The 21,708-nt window shown below is 39.3% G+C and overlaps 1 protein-coding gene across 2 annotated transcripts in view; it reads right to left on the reverse strand.

Moving 5' to 3' along the window:
* Window positions 1-21,708, reverse strand: part of CC2D2A (coiled-coil and C2 domain containing 2A) — a 258,232-nt gene that overhangs the window by 180,761 nt on the left and 55,763 nt on the right. For both annotated transcript variants that reach the window (XM_081332397.1, XM_081332396.1), the window contains exons 3-5: window positions 10,066-10,154; window positions 8,540-8,638; window positions 5,741-5,929 (exon numbers count right to left, since the gene is read on the reverse strand). In XM_081332397.1, coding sequence (XP_081188523.1) covers window positions 5,741-5,929; window positions 8,540-8,638; window positions 10,066-10,154 — 377 coding nt within the window. The remainder of the gene's footprint in view (window positions 1-5,740; window positions 5,930-8,539; window positions 8,639-10,065; window positions 10,155-21,708) is intronic.

A 21,708-nucleotide genomic window follows, 5' to 3' on the forward strand; every position in this document is an offset into this window, starting at 1 on the left:
GCTAGATAAAATCTTCAGTGGAGTTTAGGGGATGTCAGTGTCAGTGTTCTTCTATTTATAAGGGCTTCAAGTGTGAATCTATTGAGTGAGGATTTTGTGATGGATCATGTGTGAGTCATCAGTGAGTCTTGTGGTGGGGAGGTTACATCAGGTCAGGGTCATTGGGAGATGAACTGCTGGGGGGCTTGTGTGGTTGACTGAGGGTTGGTGCTGTCACTGGTTGGCTATGCAGTTGATTTAGATTTTGAGGAGATCGTAGGCTGGTTGTAGGTTAATATGTCTGTTGATGGAATTGTTTGTGGAATACCAGGCTTCAATGAATTCACAAACGTGGCAGGTAGTAGTGGCCAATGTTTTTTGTGCTGCTCCAATAGAACTGGTAGGGATGCGGTGGCTCAGTGGGCTAGGACGCTGAGCTTGTCGATCAGAAGGTCGGCAGTTTGGCGGGTCAAATCCCGAGTGCCGCATAGCAGGGTGAGCACCTGTTACTCGTCCCAGCTTCTGCCAACCTAGCAGTTCGAAAGCACGTCAAAATGCAAGTAGAAAAATAGGGACCACTACGGTGGGAAGGTAACAGCGCTCCGTGCGCCTTTGGTGTCTAGTCATGCCGGCCACATGACCACGGAGACGTCCTCGGACAAGCGCTGGCTCTTCGGCTTTGAAACGGAGATGAGCACCGGCCCCTAGAATCGGAAACGACTAGCACGCATGTGCGGGGGAACCTTTACCTTTACCTTTACCTAATAGAACTGGTGCTGTTTGGTGTCCGTGTGGGTAGAGATTACAGATTTGGGATCAAGGCATTTGACTGCCAGCCAGTGTTCATGGATCCTGATTTTTAATTGATGTGATGTTTGTCCCACATAGAGTTGGTTGCAATTGTTACAGTTGATTTTGTAGATTACATTGTTTCTTTCATCTTTCTGTATCTTTTCTTGACTCAATAAATTCCCCAGAACCATTTCTCCAATGCATCAAACACACCAAGATCAGTAAGAAAGAAATTATGGTCTCTTTAGATGGCACCGCTCTCTTCACCTTGATTGATATCGACCTGGCTAAACAGAGCGTAGCCGCTACTCAGTAAACACCATACCCACAAAGATAATCCATTATAGAACACTATGTCCACAGAAACCATCATGAAACTCCTGGATCTATGCCTCAACACATAATTCAAGTTCAATAGAAAAATCTACAAGCAAGTACAAGGTACCCCGATGGGATCAACCATATCAAGCCTAATAGCAGAAGCAGTCGTGCAATGACTTGAATCCATAGCTCTACTCACCATCCAACCAAAATTCTGAACATATTACATCAGACATGTCAAACTCGCGACGTCACATGACATCGCGCAACGTATTGGAACTTTTTCCCATTGCCAGCAATGGGATGGGCGCGGTTTCTCCATGACGCTCCGGCCCCTGGGCCGGCAGTTTGACACCCCTGTATTACATCAATGACACCTTCATCATCATCAAACGCTCCCAAATTGAAGAAACACACCACCTACTTAATAATATATTCCCTGGGATCAAATTCACACATGAAGCGGAAACAGACAACAGACTCCCATTCCTCGACATCAACATATGGACACTAGACCAGGGCTTTTCAACCAGTGGTACAGGTACCACTGTGGTACATTGGCACTGGCAGGTGGTATGCGACCATCCTAGAAAAGTGGTAGCGGGGGAGGGGAATGAGTTGAACTGGTGGCAGCACCACACAAGCCTGAGCGAGAGATGACTGGAGCTGCAGGGCTGTCAGGGCTCAGTGAAAGCGCCAGGATCAGCACTTCTTCGGGGCTGTCAGGGCTCAGTGGAAGCGACAGGATCAGTGCTTCTTTGGGGCTGTCAGGGCTCAGTGGAAGCACCAGGATCAGCGCCAGGCTCCAGCTGGAGCTCAGTGCTGATCCTGGCACTTCTGCTGAGCCCAGAAGAAGTACCGATCAGCTGGAAAGTTGCAGCGTCTCCAGGGTCTTGTGATTTACATTCAGATGCTTGGCAACTGATTCATATTTATGACTGTCACAGTGTCCCAGGGTCATGTGAAGTGACCAAAACCTGCTGCAACCACCTAGCAGACGGGGGGTGGGGAATAAAAACCAAACACCCCCCCACCCCACCCCCACTGCCAATCCTCAACAGAAATGCTCACAACAATGAAAACCTCGGACAGGAAGAAGAGCGCCACTGGGCAGGCAGGCAGGTGTCTTGCTCAACTGTGGCTTGGTGGGGCACTTTTTCAGGGCCATTGTAACTTCAAACAGTCACTAAGCAAACTGTTGTAAGTCGAGCACTACCTGTACTTCATCACTTTTTTCTTTTTCTTTTTTTGGTCATCAAGTTTTTGACACCTTGCTAGGCGACTGGTGGTACTTGGATGTTGCCATATCCTAAAAGTGATACAATGGGTGAAAAAGTTGAAAACCCCTGCACTAGACAATGGAGAACTGGAAATCTGCATTTACCACAAACCCATGCACATGAGCAGATCCTCAGCTTCGCAAGCAACCATTTCACCGCACACAAAAGAAGCTGTCTCCAGACCCTCTTCAGAAGGGCCAGGACACACTGCAACACCACAATACTAAGAAAAACAGAAGAGAAATGGTTGCTTGATGTCCTTCTCCATAACGGATATCCGAAAAACTTCATATTCCGATATACAGCACACAAATCACAACACACTACACAGCCAACTAAAATGCAACAACTATCTCTACTATACACAAAAGGGGTGTCAGAAATTACAGCCAGAATTCTCCAACTCCTAGGAATAGCAACAACCCACAAACTCACAGCCACAACTCTGCCAGGAATTATCCAGAACCAAAAACGAGATACAGAAGGACGAAAAAAACAATATAATCTACAAAATCATCTGTAACCATTGCAACCAATTCTATGTTCTATTGCAAACTGATTACAATTTCAGGAGGGTGTTGTAACTCATCTGTTAAGCCTAAAATTTTATATTTCAACGTAACTCAAATATACATACATGCTTCTCATAACCGTAATTTACAAGCAGCATAAATGACCCATATTGACTTATTTTTAACATGAATACCCATCTGGGCATTGCTGAAATATGTAAAAATGATCTAGATAAAAAAAAGCTTCCAATCCTCTTTATAGTCTTATAATTGAAGTCCCAGTAATAAAACAAATAAAACAAATCCTAAACTTAACCCTCAGAAAATCATGCCTAAGAGGACACAGAACCACACCTGACCCAATGTTTCACTGGTGTGTAAGACATAATTAGTTCTACCTCAATTGTGGGGGAGGGGCAGACCAGCAAATTAATCTAGAAGTGTTTTTGCAGCTCGGCAACTTTTAACATGGGTGGACATCAATTCCTAGAATTCCCCACCAGCATGAAGTTACCACATAGCACCAACCACCTTGCTGGCTGTGGAATTTTGGGAGTTGATATCAGAATGCACACACACATACAAACAATTTTTAATAAATTTAAAAACTGGAATCCCAGGTGTAGACATTTGAAATCAGTAAAAATAAAAACGATGAACTCCGGGATATAAGAAAAAATTCTTCTTTATTGCTGAGCTTTTGTCAACAAGCTGTTGACATCATCAGAGCAAGGGCTGAATGATAAGTACATACACTTATATGGTAATAATAATAATGGTCAAATTGTGGAATGTGGGTGTGGCCTACTCGTGACAAGCTCACTCGTGTATAACCACAGTGGTTCCAGCTTTGTTGTAAAAGCCAGTCTCTGGTTGATTTTTAAAAGTCGTGCCTACCAGCTGTTTGGTGCATATCAGCTGTTTGGCACGTAAGCCTCATCGCGCGGCGTGCAGTCATGCGCTGGCTGACAGGCTCTTCGCTCGAAGTAGAGTCAAGGAGGTCGTCTCATTCCCTTGCGTGCGGTCATCGCAGGCCTGATTCTGCTGTGGAAGGAAGCAGATGTTCTCGTGGGGCATGTAAGTGATTCGCTCTCCTTCGTGCTTCTTTACCTGGTTGCCGTAAAATCGGCTCTGTTGTGTGATTTGGTTTGCTGCAGCTCAAAACTCTTTTAGTGTGTGGTTGTTGTGTGTGTCTGTCTTGTTTTGCATGGTCGTTTGGTGTGTTTGAATGAAGGCAAGTGTTATGATAGTCAGTTGTGAGTGATTTTGTGGGATGTTTAATCTGGTTTGTTATTTTTTGTTTTATTGTGCATGGTGAGATAGATTTCAGTTTTGATTGTGGTCTCGAGAGAACAAGACAACCTCCTTGACTCTACTTCGAGCGAAGAGCCTGTCAGCCAGCGCATGACTGCACACGGCGCGATGAGGCTTATGTGCCAAACAGCTGATACATGCCAAACAGCTGGTAGGCGCAATTTTAAAAAATCAACCAGAGACCGGGTTAGCAATAAAGAAGAATTTTTTCTTATATCCTGGAGTTCATTGTTTTTATTTTTACTGATTTCAAATACATATATGTGTGTGTGTATGTGTATGTGTATATATAAGGTAAAGGTTCCCCCGCACATGTGTGCTAGTCGTTTCCAACTCTAGGGGCCGGTGCTCATCTTCGTTTCAAAGCCAAAGAGCCAGCGCTTGTCCGAGGACATCTCCGTGGTCATGACTAGACGCCAAAGGCACACGGAACGCTGTTACCTTCCCACCGTAGTGGTCCCTATTTTTCTACTTGCATTTTTTAATGTGCTTTCAAACTGCTAGGTTGGCAGAAGCTGGGACGAGTAACAGGCGCTCACTTTGTTATGCGACACTCGGGATTCGACCCGTCAAACTGCCAACCTTCTGATCAACAAGCTCAGCGTCCTAACCCACCGAGCCACAGTGTCCTTTCTGTGTGTGTGTGTGTGTGTGTGTGTGTGTACACACACACACACACACACATAAATTTTTTAGATTGCTAACAAAGTATTAAAGCAATTTAGCAATCTAAAAAATTTACACAAATAATGAGTTGTCACAGTTGCAACTGTGCATGTATGTATATATGTACGTATATGTGTGTATAGTACATGTATAGTACATGTATTCTATTTTTACATGTACATGTATTCTATTTTTACTAAAATTGAGCTTCCTAAGACAAAGAGTCTAATTTATAATATTTAGTAAACATATGGGATTACAAGAGAAATAATGGAATTAAAAACAGTTATTAAAAGAGTGAGGGATGAATTGGATTTTGATGAAGAATAAAGCATGAGTCTTAGCAATGAGTAACAGAATCTGTCAGTGAATGCTGAACAAATCTTCATAACATTCATCACACAATTCTTGCATTTTGTGGTACTATGCATTCATTTATTTTAGAATTATCTTTACACTAAACTGAGAAGTGATACTATTTCCTATTGATATTCCTTGTTGGTGCTTACTGTCATGGTTAACTCACTGGGTATAAAATATTCCCTCAAAGTAAAGAGATTTTCTTTCTAAGTAAAATTTAACTTTTTTCCAAATAGGATTACTATAGATATCTATGGCAGAAAATATTTAGTCTTAACAAACGTGTTGCTTTTAGCCACAAATAACCAATTTTTCATCATTTTTTACTTAAATTCTCCAGTATATGTAATATAAGACTGTCTTAAGATATGATACCCTATGTGCATAGATGGAAAGAGGAGAGGAGGGGAGAGGCATGATATTAACTACAAGCTTCCACATTTTGTTTACAATAAAATACAACCAGTCAGCTAAACATTTGTTTAAAGAGATATGTACATGCTTCTTCATGATTACCATTTCATTTTCTTCTTGTTCTTCCTGACTGCTGAGTGTAGATTTCTGGCTCTCCCTGCCCTTGTCATTTAGATCTGATACATTCTTTTCATTTTTTTGTCCATCATTCCATACATTCTCTTCCCCAGGATCAAAATGGAAAATAAAGAAATTATAGGATTCTTCAGAAGAAGGACAACCTGTCTGAATCTAATGAGGAAAAGTAATTTTATTTTTTTTTAAAAAAATTAATCATACAACTCTGTTAACAGAATTAAAAAAGAATTATTACTATTTATCCCTCATAGAGAACTACAACACTAACTATGCATTTCTGACCATTACTCAAACAGTCTTCTCAAAAACAAATGTTTCTGCACACATATACCAATTTTCATTCAAAATTCCCTCTTGAAATACTGAGTGTCCAAAACCTGCATTCTTTAGTTCTGAACTCTAAGTTTTTTACTACCCTCTCCAGGCCCTGTTGAAGATGATATAAAAGTTGAGTTGAAATGTAACACTGACCCTAAACAAACATCTAGAAACAAATAATGTTATAACTAAAAGCCAACATGGGTTTCTTCATGCTAAACCAATCTTGATTCTTTGACAAAGTGACTAAATTAGTAGTTCAGTGAAATGCTGTGGACATATATACTTAGACTTCAGCAAGGCATTCAACTAAGTAGACTACAACCAACCTCTTGGTAAGCTAGAAAAATGTGGGATAGACAGCATCACCACCAGATGGATTTGTAACTGGCTGACAAACTATTCAACGACTAATCCTTAATGATACTACATCTAAATGGAAGGAAGAAACAGTGGGGTACCACAAGGTTCCATCTTAGGTCCAGTATTCTTCAATATCTCCATAAATGACTTAGATGTGGGAACAGAAGGTGAACTCATCAAATTTGCAAATACTAAGCTGGCAGGAATAGCAGAAAATAAGCTCAGGATCCAAAAAGATCTTGACAGACTTGAAAAATGGGCCTTATCTAACAAAATGAAATTTAATGTGGAAAAAAACAAGGTTTTACACCTGGGCACAAAAAACCAAAGGTTCAAGTACAGATTAGGCAAAATCTGATTCAAAAACAGTAACTGTGAGAGGGAGTTTGGAGTCCTAGTGGAAGGTCATGTAAATATGAGTGAGCAGTGTGCAGCAGAAGCCAAAATAGCTAATGCAATCCTTGTGTAAGGACCCACTTTAATCTACATCTTAAGAAAATAGAACTCTTGGAAACGGTCTCTTCCAACAGGAATTTTTATTAAGAGAAATTGACTGTAGGCATGCTAGACAGGATCTGAAGGAACCCCCCACCATTCAATGTTTTAAAGTGTTCCCAAGCAGCCCACCACCCCACAGTTCTTTTGGGCGGTTCAAACCGGCAGATTTCTAGGTGTTAACTCCAGGAAAAATAACATCAGTCCGGCTCCGTTGGCACAATCATTCAATCCTATTATTACCTAGATCCCAGTTGCTGCATCTTTCCCCCTCCCTTTTCCCCTCGCTGTCGGTAAAGAGGAGAGTTTCAGAGGGGCATAGGATGAAAGGCAGATGGCCACATTGTTATGGTTAGCAGACCCAAAGTGAATCAACAAAGGTTACTTTGTAGTGAATAAAGGAAGTGAAAGTAGTAAAAACCCCATGCATACCCCCTCCCCTTTAGTAGTATGACAGAATCCACGAGATAGTAAGCATTGGTTTTAAATCAGAGTAGATAGATAGAAATGAAATGCAACTGGATTCTGACATCTTGGTTGTATAAACAGAGGCACAGAATCAAAATCATGTGAAGTATTAGTACTGCTTTATAAAACCTTAGTAAGGCCATACCTGGAATACTGCATCCAGTTTTGGTCACATTACAAAAAAGATGTTGAGACTTGGAAAAGTGCAAAGAAAAGCAACTAAGATGATTAAAGTCTTGGAGACTAAAACATATGAAGAATAGTTGCAGGATTTGAGTTCGGCTAGTCTAGAGAAAAGAAGGACTAGGGGTGACATAATAGTATACCAGAGAGACTGCCACAAATAAGAGGAGATCAACTTATTTTCCAAAGCATCAGAGAGCAGGACAAGCAACAATGGATGGAAACTAATCAAGGAGAGAAGCAACCTGGAATTAAGGCGAAACTTCCAGTGAGGACAATTAACCAGTGGAACAACTTGCTACCAGAAGTTGTGGATGCTTCATCACTAGAGATTTTTAAGAAGAGACTGGATAGTCACTTGTCTGAAATATTATAGGGTCTCCTCCTTGAGCAGGGAGTTGGATTAGATGACCTCCAGGGTTGCTTCCAGCTCTATTTTGATTGAAACACCACTTCTCAATCCATACTGCCTACTGGAGGACGTTTATTAGGCACATTTAGAAATTCAAAATTTAACAGTTTTCTATACAGAGTTTTACATCACCAAAATGTATTCCACGTTTTTGGAACACATTAAATAATTTGATTCATCAGCAGATTTCTATCTATAGATATGAATGGAAGAAAGAGAAAAAATATATCAAGATTTTGGACATCTTGGAGCTGATATCATATCCTGCATAACTTCTCCTTTTGCACTGTGGGTCATGAAGTCACATCACAACATCTTTCAACTTTGGAAGTAAAAAGCTAAATGCAGCTAATGGTGCATAAAACATATGTTTCTGGACCATTTCCTAATTACTTTGTTTTTCAAGGTCATATATGCTCATATATGCTCAAGGGTATTTTATAACCATACTTAATTCATAATTCAGTCTTAAATAATCACAAAATAACCTGAAAAGCCATCACTATTCAACTGACACTCATCACCTGTGATTGTTTGCCTCTTCTAACAGCATCATGAAACTTCACTCTTGCAGATACCTTGCCTTTTTTTCTTTGTACTGCACTCAACAAATGATCACTTATCTGCAAATATATATATGGATAAAAACTGCATTAATTAACTTATATTGACTTCAAATTTTCTGTATAATAAATAAGTGTAGTCAATACAATGGACATATTTTAAATTATGCTTTACCAGAAGATGGAGAAATAAATGTGCATTAGATTTTTAATAAGCAGAGAAAATGGAAATATTAAGAACAATTTTTTATGCACAGCAATAGACCCAACCTCTTCTAGTTTCAAGAAAGGGCAGTTGAGATAAGCCTGAATATTATAGAAAGCAAACAAATGACAAATCATGTCCAAATGTCAGATACTTTGTTGTGTTCCTTGGTTCATCCAGAGCTGGATCATGTATCACTTTGCATCAGCAGTTCTGAACTATCAAGTACACACAAAAACTCAATAGGTCATCCAAACAAACCACTTTTGGAAGTTCTGGAAGCTGCCACAAGTCCAGAGAAAATACAGATTCCTGATCTCAAGATTTGGATTTCAGGATGTTCAGTCTGCTAACAGAGTTATTTTAACATAATATAAGTCTCAAAGACATCTCTTATTTCAGCTCACAGCCTGGTAGTGGGCCATAGCCCACGGGTTGGCGACCACTGTATTACATTACTTATTTAAGTTATGATATTCTCTACAATAAAGCACACAGAATTATGACAAAGCACATTAGAAATACTCCAGAAAGGAAAAAGCTGTTAGTAAAGCATTTAAGGAAGAACTTAGAATTTCAGAAAACAGATCTAAACTTTAATACATATTTCAGTGATCCATTCCATGTAACAGCAGTGATCTTGTTCAGAGATGGGGAAATTTTAGCTCCATTCAATCCTCATTTTCAACTCCCATGAAGTCTTTCTTTGTTGCCACAGAGCACTAAAAAGGATTACTCTGGGACCAGCTGTCAGGCAAAAATCCAGAAACTGAATTTTCCAACCCAGCAGCACCCACTCCAACCACCTTAGAGTCCTATTCAATTACTAGGAATTCATCATAAAAAACCCAGCATGGCAAGATTAGGTCTGTTTCCATTTTTGCATGTTTTTCACTGATTATTCCAATTTGGCACAAAGTCATGTCTGGTTGCTAATGAAGCTGCTAATTACAAAAGAGAGGAAAAATGTAGGCTTGAGCAATGTTTTGACTCCATGCAGCCAATCAAAGATATCAAAAAAGATGTGAAATACTGTAACAATTCCATCACAAGGGAATGAGATGGGCAATTCAAATTTTTTCTTCTCAATGCCATCAACAATGGAATTAAATTCATTCTTATTGAGCTACAAATTATTTTTCTTCTTTCTTTAAAATTACACATAGCTATACTTCTGCCTATCTACTGCATCCCAAATATACCAACAATCCCCAGTGTGATCTCTCCAAAGAACCAGGTGTTATGAGAGGCATTGTTGGGAACAGGATTTCTGCCGTCTTACTCGTGCAGCCTTCAATTTCTCTCTCATGCGTTCTCGCACAGAAGTCTCTGCAAACTTTGTCCCCGAGGTAGATGGAACTGGAGGCAGACCTAGAGAGAGAATTACACCATTAGAACAATAAACTGTCTTTTAAAGTTGAATTTTGTTGATGGTGCCCTCAAGGAAATGTACACACCATTTTCTTGAAAACAATACAGTAATATTTTTAGCTATCTTTATTTCAAAGATCTGTTTACTCTTTTATACCAGGGCTTTTCAACCAGTGGTACGGGTACTACCTATGGTACATTGGCACCTGGCAGGTGGTATGCGACCATCCTAGAAAAGTGGTAGCGGGGGAGGGGAATGAGCTGAACCAGTGGCAGCACCACACAAGCCTGAGTGAGAGATGGCTGGAGCTGCAGGGCTGTCAGGGCTCAGCAGAAGCGCCAGGATCAGCGCTTCTTTGGGGCTGTCAGGGCTCAGTGGAAGCACCAGGATCAGCACCAGGGTCCAGCTCAGTGCTGATCCTGGCACTTCTGAGCCCAGAAGAAGTGCCGATCAGCTGGAATGTTGCAGCATCTCCAGGGTCTGGATGCTTGGCAACTGATTCATATTTATGATGGTCACAGTGTCCCAGGGTCATGTGAAGTGACCAAAATCTGCTGCAACCACCCAGCAGATTGCGGGGGGAATAAAAACCAAACATCAACCCCACCCCACCCCTGCTGCCAATCCTCAACAGAAATGCTCACAACAATGAAAACCTCGGACAGGAGGAAGACCACTGCCAGTGCTCCACCATAGCCCCACCATCAGATGGATTTGTAACCAGCTGACAAACCGTATTCAACATTTAATCCTAACGGAACTACATCAATATGGAGGGAGGTGGGCATACTTTTTAGGCCCAGTTCTGTTCAATATCTTCATACATTATTTTAGATGAGGGAATAGAAGGGGAACTCATCAAATTTGCAGATAACACTAAGCTGGCAGGAACAGCCAACACCCCAGAAGATAAACTCAAGATCCAGATGGATCTTGACATACTTGAACACTGGGCTCTATGTAACAAAATGAAATTCAGTGTGGATAAAAGTAAAATTTTACACTTAGGCAAGAAAAAACATTTGTTGAGGAGTTTCCGGTGATGTTGCTGCAAGATGGGCTCTAGGGAATGATTCTCCTCTCCCCAAGTCCGATTTCTACCAACCGGGGAGTCCAACAGGACTGAAAGTCACCCCGTAGAGGTGACTGGCCAAAGGGTGAAACCTTGCAGATTGCAGGTCAGCGGTAGCTGGCCTGCTAGATCCAAAGGAGCCCTTGGGACCGGCGGGAAGAAAGGCCGACTGCACCCATGTAGTCTGCCATTAGCAGCTGATTGTCAGAGACAAAGAACTTCAAAGCAAAAGCAAACAGCTGATCTGGGTGAGAATACTTTCTTTATCTCTCTGCAAGTTGAAATACCAGCTCCATTAACAGCATTTCAACAGCCTTTCAGAACAAAGCCTTTAGCTCCAAGGAGGGGGGGGTTTCTCTCTTACCCCTCCATCCTGAACTATAACTGGCGGTTTAAGCTTTTGGCAAACTAAAATTGACTTACCATATTAATGTGTAGCTGTCTAAGGCATAGAAGAAGGATAATTTGGGAAGCTTTTGGCTCTATAGATCCTCTTTGTCTATTTTTTATTTGAAAGTCATCAGAACTTTTACTTTTTAAATTTTCTTAAAATATGGTGGGAATGGACATCTAATGACATCTAGTGGCGAAACTGAGAATTATACAGTTTCTCCTGATTGGAGCAAAACTCGACTGTATGCCCAGACATTGCTTATCTGAGTGTGCTTGAAGATTCTGGTTGGGAAAGAAAGACTCTTTTTGGTTTGCCCTGTCTCACAGGATGGATTATAACTATAAATAAAACTGTGTTTGGAGTCATCAGACTCCCCTGGATTACAAATACAACTTACCGTAATTTGGAATTGTTATAAGCTGGCTCTGAAGGAGTGAATACCAAGAAACCCTTTTGAACAGAATTCTGTGGATTATAAATTTTGGCTTTTTACCTCTCCTAATTATTAGGAGCTCATTGGATTTAAAATTTGACTTTACTTGGTGGATAACAACATATGAGTGCCCCAAACGTATCTAAAGCTGGAAAAAAAGGATCTTCTGCTCCCTCCTTGGCCTCTGCAAGTCCAGTCTATCAGAGATCAATTGCTACAATGTTCCAACAGGAGAAGACAGATACCTTCCAGAAAGATACGCAAACAACTCTGCAAGCAATTCAAGAGGCAATCGCTATTCACATGGCAGCACATTGCAAAACCATGAGGAGTTGAAAAGTGAATTTGATAAAATGAACCAAAAAATTAACAATATAGATTCTCAAATTGAAAATTTTAAACAGATGATCACAGACAACCAACAAAGAATTCAAAAAATAGAAGATAAATCAACTGAGGTTGACCAGAAATTAGAAGTTTTAAAAGATGAAAATCAAAAATTAATGCAAATAAATGGAGAATTAGAATATTCAACAGCCATCATAGAAATGGAAAAGGCCTCATACTTTTTATGATTCCAAAATATAATAGAAGATAAGGAAGAGGATCTCCTAGGCTTGATAACTACTGGTAGACACATTAGGAACTGGGAAATTGCAAATGGAAAGAGAACTAAAGCAGATCTATCAACTCAAACTATGCTAGAAGAAATAAAGTACCCAGGGAAGTGCATGTTAGATTTCTTAAAAGATCTACAAGAGATGAGATTTTGAGAAAAGTAAGAGATGAACCATTCAAATATAAAGAAAAAGAAATTGTAGACCTCAAACAAATTCCTACGAGAATAAGAGAGTTTTGAAGAGAATATCAGTTCCTAACTAGGAAATTAACTGAAAAAGGAGTGAATTTCAGATGGCTGATTCCAGAAGGGATCTTAATTTATTGAGATATGAAAAGATATCGACTGGACACACCACTTAAAGCAATGGAGTTCTTCAATAATCACAGAGAATTTCTGGAAAGAGGCGACCCTGAACCAAAGAAACAAGAAAAAACGGCAGTAGAAGGAGCAGTCAAACAAAGAGAGGAGGAAGAAATCAAAAACACACATGCAGAAGCAAGGAGCAAGACCAAGAGACCAGAGACAGATAAGATCGACTAGAAGACTAAGACCTAGATATAACTGAAAGAGATGGAGGAGAGTGGGAATTTGTCAATAAATATAAATGGACTAAATTCTCCTTCAAAAAGGAGAAAAATCTTTACACAACTACAAAAATTAAAAATGAATATAATTTGTCTTCAAGAAACACATATTAAGAGACATTACAATTTTTTAGAACAACCGAAAATTGGTAAACTTTACTTCACATTAGCATCTCAAAAGAAAAGAGGAATAGATTTATACATTAAAGAAAAGATGAACCTCAAACAAATTTACGCAGATGAAGAGGGGAGAATATTAATGGTGGAAATAATGATGGATCAAAAACAGATACTGATGGTAGCAATATATGCACCTAATGATAAACAAGAGCAATTTTATCAAAAACTCTACGGTATAAAAAAATATTAGATCTATAGTATCAAAATCTTTGTATTAATGGGAGACTTTAATGCAATAGTAGATGGAACTTTGGACTATAAAAGTGCCAAACAAGGGAGAAAAGGAGCAAATATATTACATAAAGCGTTCTTAAAAATGATAGAAGAACTCTGCATTCAAGATATATGGAGAGAGAAAAAACCCCAAAAAATTGCAATACACATTTTATTCAAATAGACATAAATCATGGTCTAGAATCAATATGATTTGGGAACTAAAAATGATGGTACAAGAAGTTGAGATAGAACTAATGTTTGGGCAGACCATAACCCAATAAAAATGACTTGGAAAGGAACTAAGAAAAAATCAAGGCGGTCCTTGAATAAATCTATATTGACAGAAAAAGAATTCTTACAACTACCAACAAAGGAAATGGAATTTTTCTTCAAGATAAACAAGAAAGAAGAAACATCACTTCAAAATATAAATGGAATTAAAATAAAAAAAAATGTGTGGGACACAGCTAAAGCATATTTCAGAGGGTAGGCTATAACTTATATCGCTAAAAAGGATAAAGAAAAGAAACAACTACAGTTAAAGTTGAAGGAAGAGCTCAGAAAGCTAGAATCAGAATTACAAATAGATCCACAAAAGAAAATACTTAAGAAACAAATGGAGATAATAAAGCATAAATTAAATTTAGCTGAGATGGAAATAATGGCCCAACAGATTAAAAGGTCTAAACAGAATTTCTTTGAAAATGCCAACAAGCCAGGGAGATGGTTAGCATAGACTGAAAAAAGAAAGAGAAAAAATTGATAAGTAAGTTGCAAGATCCCAAAGGAGAATTACAGTTACAAAATGATACAATTAAAAAAATTATTAAAGATTACTATGAGACACTCTATATCTTTAAGAGAGACTTGTTGACAGCTTTGAAAATAGATAAGATATAAGCAACCTTGAAACATCAGCTGCAAGGAACTCAGCTCAGCCCCTTACTTAGTGGACTCTCTGACTGTAAGCTTTAAGTTTAATATATTATAATGGAAGAACAGGAATGGATTTTTCCTACTGAGGAAGAACAGGAACAAATTCTTTGTATGTTAAAAGTGATTGCCCAAACTCTCCTTACAATTGGGGATGAAATAAGAAGTGGCAGGAGAAAACAAGAAAGCAGCCTGGATATGCAAATCCAAATTATGACTTTAACTAAAGAATCATCTAAACAGAATTCTACAGAGAAAGTAGAACAATCAATGCTATGACAGAAGACTCAGCCACTCAACAAATACAGATAATGGAAAATACAGAAAAGAAATTGATAATAGAGAACAAGGAAAGGACTTTTCTTATTAAACCAGAAGGAATCTGAAGATCAAAAACAGATGGCAGAGAAGATAAACACTTTGGGACAACCACGTCGAGATGGAAAAATAAGGAGACGACCTGCTAGATCAGCTAGTCCTCTTAAGAAAACAGCAACTGGATGGTCTTTTCAACACCAAATAATAGCCACAACACAAGGAGATCTATTTGATGATTTAAAAGCAAAGGCACAAAAGATGATTTGGCAAAGAAAAAAAGCTAGAATAAGAATGAAAAGGATTGGGGTTTTGATTTACACATGAGATTTAAAATAGAATATATCCAAATAGATAGAATATGTATTCTGAATATAAGATATTGTGATGACTTGAGACAAAGAAAATTGTGGTTATATAAAATCTAGAAGCATAAATATTGAAATAAGAATATTTTATTGTTTTATTAGTTTGCTAAGGTAGATGGTAAGAATCTATATATAAGGTATTTTAAATATCAGATTGTGTGAGGAATTGTAATAAAGGATTGTGGTTAATTAAAAATTTGGGAAAAAATATTAAATGTTAAATTAAAATATTAAAAGAAAATTAATTATTTGGTCACTGATTGGCTAAAGGTTTGAATGTTTAAAAAAATTAAGATTTGAATTCAAGATATTGTTATGAGTTGAGATAAAGGTTAAGTAAAACTTAGAAGTATAAACACTAATAATTAAATTTGTATAATGGTTTGTGGTATAAATGCTAATAGTTTAAAAAAAATTACTAGCCTCAAATATGAGATAGGAGACATAAAGAGGGAAAAAAGAGGAAATACTAAGTGTGGAAATAAAAGAAATTTTGGCTATTAAATTTGAGGTTCTAAGATATTTGAGAATTACTAGAAAAATAAGAATATTACACTGTGTTATTAATTAGTTAATGCAGATGGTGAGAATTATGTATAGATAAGAGGTGTATCTGGAACTTTAGACTGTGGGGGAATCGTGACAGAAATTGGGGTCATTTAAAATTTGGAAATGATAAAGATTAAACATTAAATTCAAAATATCAATGGGAAATTAAAGTTAAGAAAAAATTATTAGGTTATGGATTGTCTAAAAGATGGAATGTCAAATTAATTAAGATATGTATAAACTGAAGATTATTGATGAATGCTAGAAAGTTATTTTTTGTTTGATTGATAAAATAAGAACTGTGTTGGTTCGAATATGAGACAGTATATCTTACAGGGGAAAGAGAGGGAATTAGTTGTTGTAATACTTTGAGATTTGCATTGATGATACTTAAATGTAATGGAATTATTGTACCCAGCTGCCACATTACTTTTCAAATATGTAAATGTAATATTGGAAAATTAATAAAAAACTTGGAAAAAATAATACTGAAATTTATCTGGCAAGGGAAAAAAGCACGAATTAAAGTGAAAATGCTACAAGAAGTTAAAGACAGTGGAGGATTTGGACTCCTGGACTGGAGGTTATAGTACCAAGCAACTATTTTAACATGGCTTAAAGAATGGATAATGCTTAGAGATAAAAGACTATTGTACGTAGGGGGGCATGACCTACAAATTGGTTGGCATGCTTTTCTGTGGTACGGAAAGAATAAAATGCATAGATACTTTCAAAACCATTTTATAAGGAATGCCCTTTTTTTAGAATGGGAAAAAATAAAAGAAAACAATTATATTAAGATACCTGAATGGCTTTCAACAATGGAAGCTTTTGCTTACCCAAATTTAATTAACTACGATAAAGTTGTGACTTATAAAGATATTTTGGATAATGAAGGAAAATTGAAAGACAGACAAGACCTACAAGAACAAGGTATTGACTTAGCATGGTGGCCATATTTGCAAATTCAAACAAGATATGAAAAAGAAGTGAAAACAACAGAATTTTATAAAGAAGAAACAGAATTTGATCAGATACTGTTAAAAAAAGATGAAAAGTTGATCAAGAAACTCTATAGATTCCTGTTAAATTTAAAGATGGAGGAAGAACAAGTAAAAGAAACAATGATAATATGGGGAAAGAATTTTGGATATACTGTAGAATTAGAAGAGTGACAAAAATTATGGGAAAGAAATATTAAATTAACTAAAGCAGTGCCATATAAAGAAAACTTATACAAAATGTTTTACAGATGGCACATGACACCAATGAGACTAGTGAAAATGTTTAAGAATACTTCAAACAATTGTTGGAAATGCAAACAAAGGGCAGGTGCTTATTACCACATCTGGTGGGCATGCCCTAAAGCAGACATGTCAAACTCGCAATATCACATGACGTCGCACAACGTTATCAGGACAGTTTTGTCATTGCCGGCAATGGGGTGAGCACGGCTTCCGTATGATGCATCCGGCCCGTGGGTCAGCAGTTTGACACCTCTGCCCTAAAGCAAAAAGGTATTGGGCTAAAATATATCTATAGTTGGAGAAGATGATTAAAAAACAAATAGACTTCAAACCAGAATTGTTTTTGTTAAGAATAATAGGAGCCAAGTACGAGAAAGATTGCAGATATCTAATACTACATGTATTAACAGGAGCAAGAATTGTATTTGTCCAATATTGGAAAAATGAAAACTTACCAACTGAAGAAGTATTAATTAAGAAAATTCTAGAGTGCGTAGAAATGGATAGACTGACTTTAGAGATTAAAGAGAAAGAAGACTCAGTCTGCTTTAGAACATGGGATAACTTTTACCAATGGCTAGAAAAACGAGTCAGAGAGAAAGGAATGTGATATGTAATTTTGAATATATATTAGTAAGAAGGCTACTGATTAATTAATACTGTTTATGATAATTAACTATATATATATATATATTACTGTTAGTTAAATACATGTACCCAAACAATATGCTGTTTGCTAAATATTGAAAATGTTACCTGAGGAAACCTCAACCCCAACCCTAACCCCAGCCTCAATCCTAATCCTGACCCCATTTTATCCCTAACCCTATAAAAACAAATAAAATTTATTTTAAAAAAAGAAAAAAAGCATTTGTACAAGTACAGAATAGGGAAAATATGACTCAAAACCAATAACTGAGAGGGATTTTGGAATCCATGTGGACAGTCACATAAATATGAGGCAGCAGTATGTGGCAGCAGCCAAAACAACCAATGCAATCCTAGGCTGCATTAACAGAAGGATGAAATCAAGATCACGTCAAGTATTAGTACCATTTTACAAAGCCTTAGATAGGCCACATTTGGAACACTGTCTCTAATTTTAGTCATCACAATATAAAAAAGATGTTGAGACACTAGAAAGAGTGCAGAAAAGAGCAATAAGGATGACTGGGGGCTAAAACCTAAGAAGAATGGTTGCAGGAATTGGGTATGTCTTGTCTAGTGAAAAGAAGGACATGGGGTGACATGATAGCAGTGTTCCAATATATGATGGGCTACCACAAAGATGAGGTGGTCAACCTATTTTCCAAAGCACCAGAAGGCAGGGCAAGAACCAATGGATGGAAACTAATCAAGGACAGAAGCAACCTAGAACTAAGGAGAAATTTCCTCATGGTGAGAACAATTATCCAGTGGACTGCCTTGCCTTCAGAAGTTGTGGGTGTCCCACTGCTGGAGGCTTTTAAGAAGAGACTGGACAGCCACTTATCTGAAATGCTATAGGGTCTCCTGCTTCAACAGGAGGTTGGACTAGAAGACCTCCAAGGTCCCTTCCAACTCTGTTATTCTATGTTCTATGCCCATGGTGGCGAACCTATGGCATGCGAGTCAGGGAGCAGCTGCAAGACCTGGGCGGATCCAGGCTGGGTGGTGGAGGAGTAGCAAGGTCGCCGGACAGAGTGAAACTGGGAGAGGTAGAACTGCCGGGGCTGGGAGGACCCGGGAAGGAGAGCCAGGGAAGCTGAGTCTCTGTGGGTGATTCAAAGAGAGGTGATGCAGCAAGGACACGGCCCTGTCTCCGCCTGACACTGGGTTGATTTAATGCTCCCGGCAGGGCGCTTCTTAGTGGCTTCCCCTCCTGATCAAAGGGCAGCTATTGCTAAGGGCTGGGCTGCAACAACTGCACCCACATGCCCGAAGTTGGAATGGGCAGAAGGCCAGGGGATCTCCTGAGGGTGCATGAACGAAGGCAGAAAGTGATGCTGTAGCTCGATGTCTGCCTGGCCGGCAAGTCATCCTTCCAGTTATTTTAGCGCAAAATTGCTTCGGGTTTCCCCGTCTGCAAAGTTGAGCTAGACCTGGTGCCGCCGGATACTGCTGCAAGCCGTTGTTTCGGCAAAAAAACAATGGAGGCCTGTTGGACCTTTTTTTTTTGTCTATCGGCATGGAAAGCGCTTGTCTTGGTTGCACTGGGCTTCCAAACAGGTGGCCATATCATTTGCTGAAAAAGGGGTGGGTGGGTCATGCGAATCTGAAATACTTCATTTTAAGCTGTGTTACTGAAAGCCTTACATGCTGCAGTTCTAAAGTGGAGGCCCTAGTAAGCTTTCTCTGTTCCATCAGTCCGGTTTACTCAACTAAGTATGTACAGGGCTTTTTTTTGTTATAGAAGGCACAAAACAGCGTTCCGGCACCTTTTTTCAACGGAGTTTTTAGAACTAAAAAAAGTTCAGTCAGACCTTCGAACGTCTTGCAAAAAAAAAAAAGATCTCACAAGGAGTTGGAAGGTCTGACTGAACTTTTTTTAGTCCCACACACTCCATTTCCCTGCAGCAGAAGAAAAACACGCCAGAGCTGGAAAGCAGGTTAACAAGAAATGCTTTGGGGAAGAGCGAGGAGCTGCGACAGGAGGAGAAGTGGCAGGAAACAGGGCTGCTCCTTCCAGAAGGGAGAAGGGAGACGTGGGACAATGTAGGGCAGCAAGCAAATGCTATTCTCTGCTCTGCATCCCTGCGCAGAGCTGCTCTGTTCTCCGTTCTCCATGAGACAGGTGACTGTTGTGATTCTGTGCCAGCCTGTGATCCTGGCAGCTGAGTCTGGGGAATCAGAGGAGGAGAACGAGGAGGGGCCTAGGGAGCCATCAGTCGGAGGAAGACTCTGATGAGTTACAGGACTTACCATATGATGAAGAACCTGGCCCCTCCACTCATGCTCAGGATGAGACCCAGATGTGCTGGGAAGCTGAGTCAGATTTTGAGGACGCATAGCTAGACGACATTATAGACACTCATAAACACAGACAGGCCACACAAGTAGGAGAGAGGGAGGCAGTGGGGCGACTCCAGGGGAGGAAGAGGAGACATTGAGAAGCCATGCCTTGGGGCTGCATAAGAAAAAGGGAATGTGTGAGCAGGGCTGGTTGCTGAAGGCAACATTTACAAAGGACTCCAGTTTCAAGAGATCATGTTTTGTTTGCTTTACCTGTGAACTGTTTCCTGTTTGACTCATGTTTCATTTTGCTTTGAACAATTCTCTGTTGGAAAACGTGTTCTTTTGCTTTTGGGACAATTATCATGTCTGTAACTCAAATAAAAGGGGCTGGTTTTCCAGCCTACTTGTTGATAGAGGGGTTTGTCTTTGTGAAGTAATAAAGATGTACATAGGCTGGGACAGAACAGACGACAAAGGACTGGTGGAGGGAGGCGGCAGTGGAGGCTTGTGCCGCCTGGTCACGGTGCAAGCCACAGGAGAGTTGGTGAAGGACAAGGAGGAGGAGGCTGCACCAGGGCAGGTGATCTGCGGGGCGAAGCTTAAAGAAAGCCCTTCTAACAGTGCACAGCAGCAGTGGAGCCGTTCACCGTCACTCCCCCCTGGCTCCGAAATGGTGGAGGGGGATCTGGCCTACCCCACCCATCCCATCCGCCATAGCATGGCAGTCTGGCTTGGGAGGGGAATGAAAGGTTGCTGATCAAGGAATGGCCTGGCCGGGAGGGGCTGACTGCATTCCAGCACCTTTTTTCTTACAAGAAAAGCAGAGTATGTATATTTTTTTTTTAATGTTTCTATCCCAACATAGCCTTCTTCCATTCTTGTGCTGTATCTATCTCCATAGCATTTGCAAAATTATCTCCGTAACGTTCCCTCTTTTGTGAATGCCCCATTACCTTAAATGTATCCCTCTTTCCCCAACTCTTCTCCCTCCCTTCTTTTCATGTCACCAAATTTCCTTTCTGCACCTGTTCTTTTCATCCTATTTCATGCCTCATCAGTTCCCTTTTCATACCTGTATTTGTACACAAATAGAAACAGGTTGTCAACCATTTATGCAGACTCAGACCTTATTGTCACAAAAAATAAAGCATATGTGTGCTTACTCATGCATGTACACAACATGCATGAGTAAGCACACATATGCTTTATTTTTATCTTGCGTGGAAACATTTGTTGTTCCATAGGAGATTCAGGAAGACACATAGCACCGTTTACAAGGATTGATGGGTTAACTGCCCTTACTGCACATATTTTTTCAACATATTATAAAAACCATGTATTGTCAACAACAACAACAAAAGAAAATGCCTGCATGTTTATGTGTGTTTTTGCATTCATCAGACACTACTGTAGCTTTTGTAATTTTCACCTACTTCTTCCCATTCTCTAAAGACAATAACATTTTTGACAACCTGTATACATACCATGTCATTGGAATATGAAGCACAGTGCAATGCATTGTACACTTTATATGGATTCAGTTTCACCTAAGGCCAAAGGAATAAACATCACACATGGCACACAAACAACCTTCCTTCCTTCCTAGACTAACTGAACCCTAGTCAAGACACACTGATATGCGTGTGCGCGTGTACACACACACACACACACATAGACAAATATGTACATACACACACAGTATGTAT

The sequence above is a fragment of the Vipera berus genome (assembly GCF_964194415.1).
Source record: "Vipera berus genome assembly, chromosome: 7".
Taxonomy (NCBI): Eukaryota; Metazoa; Chordata; class Lepidosauria; order Squamata; family Viperidae; genus Vipera; species Vipera berus.